This window comes from Manis pentadactyla, chromosome 11, assembly GCF_030020395.1.
Source record: "Manis pentadactyla isolate mManPen7 chromosome 11, mManPen7.hap1, whole genome shotgun sequence".
Taxonomy (NCBI): domain Eukaryota; kingdom Metazoa; phylum Chordata; class Mammalia; order Pholidota; family Manidae; genus Manis; species Manis pentadactyla.
In genome coordinates this window covers 41,167,098-41,180,630 of record NC_080029.1, presented here as the reverse complement: position 1 = coordinate 41,180,630, position 13,533 = coordinate 41,167,098, and the positions used below count along the sequence as shown (strand labels likewise).

The window sequence follows — 13,533 nt, the reverse complement described above, 5'->3', positions numbered from 1 at the left end:
GTGACCAAACCCTTCTCTGAAGCAGGGAGTACAGCTGCAGAGTCAGTTTCTGATGAATGTAGATCTCATAGCTCCTCTAAATAATCTCCCATGGGATAAAAGCATGATTATTCTTTCAAGAACCTGGCTTACAAGAAAAAATAATTCAACTTTTTTTATGGATTTGATCTGACCCATATGAGGAAGAGCATTACTTAGTAGATACATAGAAGCAGATCGGGACTGCATTCACTATTGGGTAAAGAATATTTCATTGTTGTTAATAGCTTTTAAAACTAGAATAAGCGTAAGTGGAGAGTCACAACTTTGAGAGCAAGGAAAGCACTCCATAACCATGGTGTGTTGATTTATGTATGGATCATGGGTAGAACATACTCATCACAAACTTCCTGTTTCTCGATGAAAACTTTACCCTCCTCATGTAAAACAATCTTGTATTGTCTGAGAAGAGTATACAATTTCTCTTGTAGATCTTTGTTCTTTAAATGACCTTCATATAGTTTTTCAGCCATCTAAAAAAAAAACAAAGGAATTGAAATAGAGGACTTGCTTCATGGATTCTTTGAGGGGAGTCAGGGTCAGATGGGCAACTCTCTAGAGCACTGAGTATGTTACTTAGCACATGACTATGCCGTAAATGTTGAGTGATTTAATTCCATATTAAATATGCAATTGTACATTTTACAGCCTCTTCCATGAATTATTGCAAAAGTGTAGAACATTGATACAAAACTATAGGGTAATAATTCATATTGAAATAAGATTGAGATTAACAGACTGAGATCATTTAGCAAGATTCGTATGTTTTTTTCCCAGAAGATTAACTAAACTGGAAAAAGAAAATGTAACATGAAAGAAGTTTTTGCTCAAAACCTCTTTGACCAAATACTATGCTTGCTTCTTATTAAATATTTCTATTTAAGTACAAGAATAGCATCCATAGTGTTTTGAGTGAGGTAAGGACTTTGTGCTTCAGTGTCTCTATGGAATTGCTTCAAATGAGGTAAGAAAGTTCAGTTTAGTAGATATGGTGGGTTGAGTAATTCAAAATAACCTCTGGCTGAGATCACTGAAATACCCGGATGACAAAAAAATCTTAAAAGTGTTGGAGAACTGACAAGATAATGAGGATTACTTAAGGCCCAATTCTATAAGAAAGCAAGGACCAGAGTTGTAAATCTAGCATTGAAAACTCCTTCTACCCTGAAGACATTTACATATATGGAAGAAACTACTTGGAAACTGAGTTTTAGTGCTTCTACATGAGCACTACATAAGTCAATACTTAGAGCTCATCCAGGTGGTGAGCCTGATAAAACCACCACTTTAGTCTGGGACCCCAAGGAACTTAACCCTCTGGAGAAGGGTGAGTTGTAAACTAACAAGCCATAGTCCATCCTAATTTTGATCACCAGGAAACCTAACGGTAGATTAAGGTGGTTCAGGACTGCTAACACACCAGGCATCTGACAAAAGTGAATGAAAATATGTTCCTGAGGAAGATACTATCCACCTAGGCCTCAAATTGTTTCTACTAACATTTTTTTTAAAATACAATGTCCAGAGTACAGTTTTCCACCAGGAACAGAAAGGAGTAGGACAGCATGAACAAAATTTGACAGAAACAACAGACTACAGAAACAGATCTACAAACATATCAGATATTGTAATTACACACTGAACTATAAAAATACTGGGTTTACTACAACCAAAGAAGTAATAGACATACTTAAAAATTATGGCAAAGAATGAGAAACACTAAAGAGTGACAAAGCGGATTTGAAAATTATCAACTGAAAATACAATAAATAAAATTAAGAACTGAAATAAGACCATTCTGCCTAGAATAAAGCCGGGGGAGACAAAAAGTAGAAAATACATAAAGGATAGGTATATATATATATTTTTTTTTTTGAGAGGGCATCTCTCATATTTATTGATCAAATGGTTGTTAACAACAATAAAATTCTGTATAGGGGACTCAATGCACAATCATTAATCTACCCCAAGCCTAATTCTCAACAGTCTAAAATCTTCTGAAGCATAAAGAACAAGTTCTTACATGGTGAACAAGTTCTTACATAGTGAATAAGTTCTTACATGGTGAACAGTACAAGGGCAGTCATCACAAAAACTTTTGGTTCTGATCACGCATCATGAACTATAAACAATCAAGTCAGATATGATTATTCATTTGATTTTTTTTTTAAATAATTATTTATTATTGAAGGGTAGTTGACGCACAGTATTACATTACATTAGTTTCAAGTGTACAACACAGTGATAAAACATTTATATACATAATTCTAGGTTCCAGCTATCACCCTACCAAGCTGTTACAATATCTTGACTATATTCCTTATGCTATACATTACATCCCGGTTACTTATTTATTTTACCATTGGAAGTCTGTCCTTTTTTTTTTTTTTGTGAGGGCATCTCTCATATTTATTGATCAAATGGTTGTTAACAACAATAAAATTCTGTAAAGGGGAGTCAATGCTCAATGCACAATCATTAATCCACCCCAAGCCTAATTTTCATCAGTCTCCAATCTTCTGAGGCATAACAAACAAGTTCTTACATGGAGAACAAATTCTTACATAATGAATAAGTTACATAGTGAACAGTATAAGGGCAGTCATCACAGAAACTTTCAGTTTTGCTCATGCATTATGAACTCTAAACAGTCAGTTCAAATATGAATACTCATTTGGTTTTTATACTTGATTTATATGTGGATACCACATTTCTCTCTTTATTATTATTATTTTTAATAAAATGCTGAAGTGGTAGGTAGATACAAGATAAAGGTAGAAAACATAGTTTAGTGTTGTAAGAGAGCGAATGTAGATGATCAGGTGTGTGCCTGTAGACTATGTGTTAATCCAAGCTAGACAAGGGCAATAAAACATCCACATATGCAGAAGATTTCTCTCAGAACAGGGAGGGTGAGGTTCTAAGCCTCACCTCTGTTGATCCCCAATTTCTCACCTGATGGCCCCCCTGCGACTGTGCCTGTCTTAGGTTGTTCCTCCCTTGAGGAATCTTACCCGTCTCTGGCTAACCAGTCATCTTCCGGGGCCATACAGGGAAATGTAAAGTTGCTAAGTGAGAGAGAAGCCTTATTGTTTGAAAAGGTTAGCTTTTTACTTCTTTGCATATTTATGCCCTGTGGCTTCTATGCCCAGCATTTGTCTTGAGGTATCTTTACCACTTGGAAGAATTATGATACTCGGTAAATTTGATATGAGGCACGAATTCTATTTAAGGGTTGTAATTAGGAAGGAAGAAGAAAAGCTATAGAAGTAGCAGGCGGAAGAAAACATGGGAAGATTGATTATTTCTTTGACATATCTTCTTGTAGAGTAACTTCAGCATGTATAGGTTTTAAGCTACTACTTAAATTGTGCACACACATTAACATAATAGGAGTATAGTTACATAACCAAAGCATATCTGTAATTACCAGCCATCTCCAGTGAAACCAAGAAAACCAGTTAGGCACCTTAGGTATTTGTGAAAACTTATGTATGATATGGTGGATATTGTCCAACTGAACTTGAACAGTCTGAGAGAAATCAGACAAATTAAAACAACCCATTCCTGGGGAATGTTCACATCCCTTATGTTCTTTTAACAGTAAATAGTCTGTAGTTGTAAGATTTTGGAGCGCTACAATTTGCACTTCTCCTAATTCTTGGTTGAGTTCCAACAGTATAGATCCAGCCAAATTTGTTGTTTTATTGTATGCACAGGCCAGCTTAGATATCTCCTTCATTCCCATGGCAAGTCCAGGAGCTGGTGGGATGAGTGTATCTACAGCTGTAACAGTGCGTGGATCTTTGTTGGGTTTTTTGATGATCATCTTCTGGCATGAGTCTTCCAGAGACTGCTAATGTTGGAAGTTCTCTTTCATATTGTATCTTAGTTCATTTTCGGGTTGCCCAATTAGGCTTTGATCTTCTGTATAAACGCAAACAGACCCTTTGCCTACACTTTTATATGCCCTTTATACCCTTGTGTAGAACTCATTGGAGGTTACCAAACAGGAACTACCCTTTTGTTTTGTTTTGTTTTGTTTTTGGTATCACTAATCTATACTTACATGATGAATATTATGTTTACTAGGCTCTCCCCTATACCAGGTCTCCCCTATAAACCCCTTTACAGTCACTGTCCATCAGCATAGCAAAATGTTGTAGAATCACTACTTGCCTTCTCTGTGTTGTACAGCCCTCCCTTTTCTCCTACCCGCCCCATGCATGCTAATCTTAATACCCCCCTACTTCTCCCCCCCCCTTATCCCTCCCTACCCACCCATCCTCCCCAGTCCCTTTCCCTTTGGTACCTGTTAGTCCATTCTTGAGTTCTGTGATTCTGGTGGTTTTGTTCCTTCAGTTTTTCCTTTGTTCTTATATTCCACAGATAAGTGAAATCATTTGGTATTTCTTTTTCTCCGCTTGGCTTGTTTCACTGAGCAAAATACCCTCCAGCTCCATCCATGTTGCTGTAAATGATTGGATTTGCCCTTTTCTTATGGCTGAATAGTATTCCATTGTGTATATGTACCACATCTTCTTTATCCATTCATCTATCGATGGACATTTAAGTTGCTTCCAATTCTTGGCTATTGTAAATAGTGCTGCGATAAACATAGGGGTGCACTGATCTTTCTCATACTTGATTGCTGCATTCTTAGGGTAAATTCCTAGGAGTGCAATTCCTGGGTAAAATGGTAAGTCTGTTTTGAGCATTTTGATGTATCTCCATACTGCTTGCCACAATGGTTGAACTAACTTACATTCCTACCAGCAGTGTAGGAGGGTTCCCCTTTCTCCACAGCCTCGCCAACATTTGTTGTTGTTTGTCTTTTGGATGGCAGCCATCCTTACTGGTGTGAGGTGATACCTCATTGTAGTTTTAATTTGCATTTCTCTGATAATTAGCGATGTGGAGCATCTTTTCATATGTCTGTTGGCCATCTGTATTTCTTTTTTGGAGAACTGTTCAGTTCCTCTGCCCATTTTTTAATTGGGTTATTTGTTTTTTGTTTGTTGAGGCGTGTGAGCTCTTTATATATTCTGGACGTCAAGCCTTTAACGGATGTGTCATATTCAAATATATTCTCCCATACTGTAGGGATCCTTTTTGTTCTATTGATGGTGTCTTTTGCTGTACAGAAGCTTTTCAGCTTAATATAGTCCCACTTACTCATTTTTGCTGTTGTTTTCCTTGCCCGGGGAGATATGTTCAAGAAGAGGTCACTCATGTTTATGTCTAAGAGGTTTTTGCCTATGTTTTCTTCCTAGAGTTTAATGGTTTCATGACTTACATACAGGTCTTTGATCCATTTTGAGTTTACTTTTGTATATGGGGTTAGACAATGGTCCAGTTTCATTCTCCTACATGTAGCTGTCCAGTTTTGCCAGCACCACCTGTTGAAGAGACTGTCATTTCGCCATTGTATGTCCATGGCTCCTTTATCAAATATTAATTGACCATATATGTCTGGGTTAATGTCTGGATTCTCTAGTCTGTTCCATTGGTCTGTGGCTCTGCTCTTGTGCCAGTACCAAATTGTCTTGATTACTATGGCTTTATAGTAGAGCTTGAAGTTGGGGAGTGAGATGCCCCCTACTTTATTCTTCTTTCTCAGGATTGCTTTGGCTATTCGGGGTCTTTGGTGTTTCCATATGAATTTTTGAATTATTTGTTCCAGTTCCTTGAAGAATGTTGCTGGTAGTTTCATAGGGATTGCATCAAATCTGTATATTGCTTTGGGCAGGATGGCCATTTTGACGATATTAATTCTTCCTAGACACGAGCACGGGATGAGTTTCCATCTGTTAGTTTCCCCTTTAATTTCTCTTAAGAGTGACTTGTAGTTTTCAGAGTATAAGTCTTTCACTTCTTTGGTTAGGTTTATTCCTAGGTATTTTATTTTTTTTGATGCAATTGTGAATGGAGTTGTTTTCCTGATTTCTCTTTCTGTTGGTTCATTGTTAGTATATAGGAAAGCCACAGATTTCTGTGTGTTGATTTTGTATCCTGCAACTTTGCTGTATTCCGATATCAGTTCTAGTAGTTTTGGGGTGGAGTCTTTAGGGTTTTTTATGTACATTATCATGTCATCTGCAAATAGTGACAGTTTAACTTCTTCTTTACCAATCTGGATTCCTTGTATTTCTTTGTTTTGTCTGATTGCCGTGGCTAGGACCTCCAGTACTATGTTAAATAACAGTGGGGAGAGTGGGCATCCCTGTCTAGTTCCTGATCTCAGAGGAAATGCTTTCAGCTTCTCGCTGTTCAATATAATGTTGGCTGTGGGTTTATCATAGATGGCCTTTATTATGTTGAGGTACTTGCCCTCTTTTCCCATTTTGGTGAGAGTTTTTATCATGAATGGATGTTGAACTTTGTCAAATGCTTTTTCAGCATCTATGGAGTTGATCATGTGCTTTTTGTCTTTCTTTTTGTTGATGTGGTGGATGATGTTGATGGACTTTCGAATGTTGTACCATCCTTGCATCCCTGGGATGAATCCCACTTGGTCATGGTGTATGATCCTTTCGATGTATTTTTGAATTCGGTTTGCTAATATTTTGTTGAGTATTTTTGCATCTACGTTCATCAGGGATATTGGTCTGTAATTTTCTTTTTTGGTGGGGTCTTTGCCTGGTTTTGGTATTAGGGTGATGTTAGCTTCATAGAATGAGTTTGGGAGTATCCCCTCCTCCTCTATTTTTTGGAAAACTCTAAGGAGAATGGGTATTATGTCTTCCCTGTATGTCTGATAAAATTCTGAGGTAAATCCATCTGGCCCGGGGGTTTTGTTTTTGGGTAGTTTTTTGATTACCGCTTCAATTTTGTTGCTGGTAATTGGTCTGTTTAGATTTTCTGTTTCTTCCTGGGTCAGTCTTGGAAGGTTGTATTTTTCTAGGAAGTTGTCCATTTCTCCTACATTTCCCAGCTTGTTAGCATATAGGTTTTCATAGTATTCTCTAATAATTCTTTGTATTTCTGTGGGGTCCATTGTAATTTTTCCTTTCTCGTTTCTGATACTGTTGATTTGTGTTGACTCTCTTTTCTTCTTAATAAGTCTGGCTAGAGGCTTATCTATTTTGTTTATTTTCTTGAAGAACCAGCTCTTGGTTTCATTGATTTTTGCTATTGTTTTATTCTTCTCAATTTTATTTATTTCTTCTCTGATCTTTATTATGTCCCTCCTTCTGCTGACCTTAGGCCTCATCTGTTCTTCTTTTTCCAATTTTGATAATTGTGACATTAGACCATTCATTTGGGATTGCTCTTCCTTTTTTAAATATGCTTGGATTGCTATATACTTTCCTCTTAAGACTGCTTTTGCTGTGTCCCACAGATGTTGGGGCTTAGTGTTGTTGTCATTTGTTTCCATATATTGCTGGATCTCCATTTTGATTTGGTCATTGATCCATTGATTATTTAGGAGCGTGTTGTTAAGCCTCCATGTGTTTGTGAGCCTCTTTGCTTTCTTTGTACAGTTTATTTCTAGTTTTATGCCTTTGTGGTCTGAAAAGTTGGTTGGTAGGATTTCAATCTTTTGGAATTTACTGAGGCTCTTTTTGTGGCCTAGTATGTGGTCTATTCTGGAGAATGTTCCACGTGCACTTGAGAAGAATGTATATCCCGCTGCTTTTGGATGTAGAGTTCTATAGATGTCTATTAGGTCCATCTGCTCTACTGTGTTGTTCAGTGCTTCCGTGTTCTTACTTATTTTCTGCCCGGTGAATCTATCCTTTGGGGTGGGTGGTGTGTTGAAGTCTCCTAGAATTAATGCATTGCAGTCTATATCCCCCTTTAGTTCTGTAAGTATTTGTTTCACATATGCTGGTGCTCCTGTGTTGGGTGCATATATATTTATAATGGTTATATCCTCTTGTTGGACTGAGCCCTTTATCATTATGTAGTGTCCTTCTCTATCTCTTGTTACTTTCTTTGTTTTGAAGTCTATTTTGTCTGATATTGGTACTGCAACCCCTGCTTTCTTCTCACTGTTGTTTGCTTGAAATATGTTTTTCCATCCCTTGACTTTTGGTCTGTACATGTCTTTGGGTTTGAGGTGAGTTTCTTGTAAGCAGCATATAGATGGGTCTTGCTTTTTTATCCATTCTGTTACTCTGTGTCTTTTGATTGGTGCATTCAACCCATTAACATTTAGGGTGACTATTGAAAGATATGTACTTATTGCCATTGCAGGCTTTAAATTCGTGGTTACCAAAGGTTCAAGGTTAGCCTCTTTAGTATCTTACTGCCTAACTTAGCTCGCTTATTGAGCTGTTATATACACTGTCTGGAGATTCTTTTCTTCTCTCCCTTCTTGTTCCTCCTCCTCGATTCTTCATATGTTGGGTGTTTTGTGCTGTGCTCTTTCTAGGAGTGCTCCCATCTAGAGCAGTCCCTGTAAGATGTTCTGTAGAGGTGGTTTGTGGAAAGCAAATTCCCTCAGCTTTTGTTTGTCTGGGACTTGTTTAATCCCACCGTCATATTTGAATGATAGTCGCGCTGGATACAGTATCCTTGGTTCAAGGCCCTTCTGTTTCATTGTATTAAATATATCATGCCATTGTCTTCTGGCCTGTAGGGTTTCTGTTGAGAAATCTGACGTTAGCCTGATGGGTTTCCCTTTATAAGTGACCTTTTTCTCTCTAGCTGCCTTTAACACTCTTTCCTTGTCCTTGATCTTTCCCATTTTAATTATTATGTGTCTTGGTGTTGTCCTTCTTGGATCCTTTCTGTTGGGGGTTCTGTGTATTTCCATGGTCTGTTCGATTATTTCCTCCCCCAGTTTGGGGAAGTTTTCAGCAATTATTTCTTCTAAGATACTTTCCATCTCTTTTCCTCTCTCTTCTTCTTCTGGGACCCCTATAATACGGATATTGTTCCTTTTGGATTGGTCACACAGTTCTCTTAATATTGTTTCATTCCTGGAGATCCTTTTGTCTCTCTCTATGTCAGCTTCTATGCGTTCCTGTTCTCTGATTTCAATTCCATCAATGGCCTCTTGCATTCTATCCATTCTGCTTATAAACCCTTCCAGAGTTTGTTTCATTTCTGCAATCTCCTTTCTGGCATCTGTGATCTCCCTCCGGACTTCATCCCATTTCTCTTGCGTATTTCTCTGCATCTCTGTCAGCATGTTTATGATTCTTATTTTGAATTCTTTGTCAGGAAGACTGGTTAGGTCTGTCTCCTTCTCTGGTGTTGTCTCTGTGATCTTTGTCTGCCTGTAGCTTTGCCTTTTCATGGTGATAGGAATAGTTTGCAGAGCTGGGACGAGTGACGGCTGAAGGACTTCCTTTCTTGTTGGTTTGTGGCCCTCCTCTCCTGGGAGAACAGCGACCTCTAATGGCTTGTGCTGTGCAGCTGCGCGCTGACAGGGTTTCTGCTTCCTGCCTGGCTGCTATGGAGTTTATCTCTGCTGTTGCTGTGGGCGTGGCCTGGCTCGGGCAGCTACTCCAAAGTGGTGGAGTCGCGTTGGAGCAGGAGCTGCTGGGAGGCTATTTATCTCCGTAAGGGGCCTCCCTGCTCCCTGCAGCCCAGGGGATTAGGGTGTCCAGAGATCCCCGGATTCCCTACCTCTGGATTAAGTGTCCCGCCCTGCCCCTTTAAGACTTCCAAAAAGCACCCGCCAAAACAAAACGACCACCAAAAAAAAAAAAAATTTTTTTTAATTTAAAAAAAAAAAAATTTTTTTTATTTAAAAAAAAAAAAGGTGGTCGCTCGTTTTTCTTTATTCTTTGGTGCCAGCCTCGGGCCTCTGCTCACTGGTCTTGCTGCTCTGTTTCCCTAGTATTGGGGTCCCTATCCCTTTAAGACTTCCAAAAAGCGCTCGCCAAAACAAAAAAGCAAAAAAGCAAAAAAAAAAAGAAAGAAAATGGTCACACGCTTTTCTTATGTCCTCCGACACCTGGCCTCCAGTGCCTGCTCACTGTTCTTGCTGCCCTGTTTTCCCAGTATCGAGGGCCCTGCACTCTGGCCCGGATGGCGGGGCTGGGTGTTCGGCAGTCCTGGGCTCCGTCTCCCTCCCTCTCTGCCTGCTCTTCTCCCGCCGGGAGCTGCGGGGATGGGCGCTCGGCTCCCGCCGGGCCGGGGCTTGTATCTTACCCCCTTCGCGAGGCGCTGGGTTCTCTCAGGTGCGGATGTGGTCTGGATATTGTCCTGTGTCCTCTGGTCTTTATTCTAGGAAGGGTTGTCTTTGTTATATATTCATAATATATGTTGTTTTGGGAGGAGATTTCCGCTGCTCTACTCATGCCGCCATCTTCTGCCCCCTACCTATTCGTTTGATTTTTATACTTGATTTATATGTGAATCCCACATTTCTCCCTTATTATTATTATTATTTTTTTAATGAAATGCTGAAGTGGTAGGTAGATGCAAGATAAAGGTAGAAAACATAATTTAGTGCTGTAAGAGGGCAAATGTAGATGATCAGGTCTGTGCCTATAGACTAAGTATTAATCCAAGCTAGACAAGGGCAACAAAACATCCACGGATGCAGAAGATTTCTCTCAAAACAGGGGGAGTGAGGTTCTAAGCCTCACCTCTGTTGATCCCCAATTTCTCATCTGATGGCCCCCCTGCGACTGTGCCTGTCTTAGGTTGTTCCTCCCTTGAGGAATCTTACCCGTCTCTGGCTAACCAGCCATCTTCCGGGGCCATACAGGGAAATGTAAAGTTGTTAAGTGAGAGAAAAGCAATATTATTTGAAAAGGTTAGCTTCTTACTTCTTTGCAGATTTATGCCCTGTTGCTTCTATGCCCTGCATTTGTCTTGAGGTATCTTTACCACTTGGAAGAATTATGATACTCATTAATTTTCAATATGAGGCACGAATTCTACTAAAGGGCTGTAATTAGGAAGGAAGAAGAAAAGCTATAGAAGTAGCAGATGGAAGAAAACATGGGAAGATTGATTATTTCTTTGACATACCTTCTTGTAGAGTAACATAAGCATGTATAGGTTTTAACAAACTACTAATTAAATTGCGTACACACATTAACAGAATAGGAATACAGATACATAACAAAAGCAGACCTACAATTACCAGCCATATCCAATGAAACCAAGAAAACCAGTTAGGTACCCTAGGCATTTGTGAAACCTTATCAATAATATGATGGATATTGTCTAGGATAGGTATATTAGTACAAATAATTGTATACATATATATAACTGGAGTCTCAGAAAAAGAGGAAAGAGACAAAAGAAATATGTGAGCAGATAATGGTTAAGAATTTTGCAGAACTTAACAAAATATAACAGTTCACAAATTTAAGAAGCCCAATAAATGCCAAGCAGAAAAACCTGGACATATCTTGGTAAAACTGAACAACTAAGTCACAGGGAACAAAGAAGACCTAGTAAAATAAAAGAGATGCCATGTTCAGGGTTGGAAACCGCAATACTGTAAAAATGTGACAACCTTTGCTCTTTCATATATTTAAAGTATTTGGGAAGGGGATAAAATCTTTAAATCAATTACTGTAAATGATCATGATTATTATTAACTAATGAAAACTCTACTTTTAGAAAATTTCACATTTCTCATTTATTCAAAAGAAAAACTAAAAGTAAATCTAATTTAATCTAAAAATAATCATTTCTATCTTCCTACCTGTGTTATCTTCATCAAGAATTCACTTTTTTTATGATAAGTTACATTCTCCAGTTTTACCTTGTTATTTATTAAAAAAAGTCTGTGAACAAAGGAAACCAAACAGAATCATATTAGGACATGTCTTGAACAAACTCACATTTACTGATGACATCAGAAACTTCCAGTTGCCATCTCCTTACGTAACATATTTCATTATTTTCATTATAATAAACAAAAATTTTACTCTTCTGAATTGATGAATTTGTTAGGCAGAAAGACAGAAATGAGCAGTATGAAAGGGAGGGGCAAGGAGTTGACCACATAGAACCAGAGAACCAGAAATGACTCAGAGAGTTAATCAGAGAAGCCACAAAGTCCAAGAGTGACTCAGGAAATGTCCAGGGTCTCCCCAGTTAAGAAACAGCAGAAGCACAGGCACAGTACAGCCCATGTCCTGATTGCACTAATCAGAACAAGCCTAGAGAGCTAAAGGCTGTCAATCGAGGACTCCTCTGACCTGCCAAAACCACATAAAAGAAGCCCCAGAGTGAGAATCTGGGCCTGTCTTACCTTAGAAAGGCCCACTCTGTTACGCTATGCACAGTGCATTGAAACTTACTTTGCTTTGTTGACTTTGGTTTCTTGTCTCACGATATCCAACTTCCCTGCAATACCTGAGTTCCTTTCTTCCTAACAAATTAACACTTGAGTTATTTATCCCTTTATTTAAGAAACACTTATTGAACATCTGTATCTGCAGGTGTTCTAAGTACTCAAGATAGAGCATAGGCAAAGTCCCTAGCCTCATGGAAATTACACTCTATTGAAGTAGTCAGAAAATAAGAAAGTTGCAAAAAAAATAAATAGTTAATATATTTCCAATAGTGTTAAGTTATCCAAAGGGACAAAGTAGGGTAAAGGACAGAGAAACCCTGAGATCAAGGGAATTACTTTGGACAGGTGGTTAGGGAAGACACCTTGGGATGACTATGAAAGACGTGAATGATGATGTAGCCAGATATGTGAGGATATGAAGGAAGAGCTTTTCATGTAGAAGAAACAGCAGGTGATAATATTCTGAGGCAGGAACCAGCTTGGTGCATCTGTTAATGAGAGTAGTATGGAAAAACTAGATTCATGTAGGGTCTTGAGGATGAAGTAGAGGTTCAGATTTCATTCTGAAGGGAACTAGGGGAGGGATTTTTAAGCAGAGGTATTGTAATTCTGGGGAAACCCCAGGGCAAAATATCTCTGAAACTAAAATCAGTCAAAGGGAGAAATGAAGTGGGAGCAGTCCATGTATTTCTTACAAGCAGTCATCCACTTCTGCTCGGCCAAGTCCCTCATGACCCAGCTGCAAAAAGGGACCCTGCCCAACCTCTCTGGTCCAGATATACCTTTGCTCCCCCTTGTAATTACCTATTGATATGGAGATGGACTACTTCTCTCCACCCCTTGGAAATACCTATTGAAATGGAGGTGGACTTAGGCCAGGCGAGAGATTCTGGAAATGCTGCAATTTTACCCACAAGAAGATATTTAAAGACACAAGACTGGATGAAATCATGTATGGAGAGTATGAATAAAGAACAGAGAATAGTAAAGGGCTAAGAACTCCAAAACTTAGAGTCAGAGAGAAAAATTGGAACAAGTAAAAAGGCTCCTGAGAAGGAGGAGTTTAATGAATACAATATGAGAATGTGATGTTTGGGAAACCAAGTGAAGAAGGTGGAAGTGGTCATTTATGTCAAATTCTACTAAGAATTCAAGAACTTTACAAAATAGACTAGATCACTGAAGTTTGGCAGAATGGAAGTCATTGATAATCTCGACAGTTTTGAAACCATTTCAACCCTTTTGAAAAAGCACCTGTAATTTTGAAAGCCTCCTGC

At 38.7% G+C, this 13,533-nt stretch overlaps 1 protein-coding gene across 1 annotated transcript in view; it reads right to left on the bottom strand.

Moving 5' to 3' along the window:
* CCDC175 (coiled-coil domain containing 175) overlaps positions 1 to 13,533 on the bottom strand; it is an 80,120-nt gene that overhangs the window by 32,564 nt on the left and 34,023 nt on the right. Inside the window, 2 exon segments of the mRNA XM_036916636.2 lie at positions 376 to 512; positions 11,660 to 11,741. Of these exon segments, the coding sequence (XP_036772531.2) occupies positions 376 to 512; positions 11,660 to 11,741 (219 nt within the window).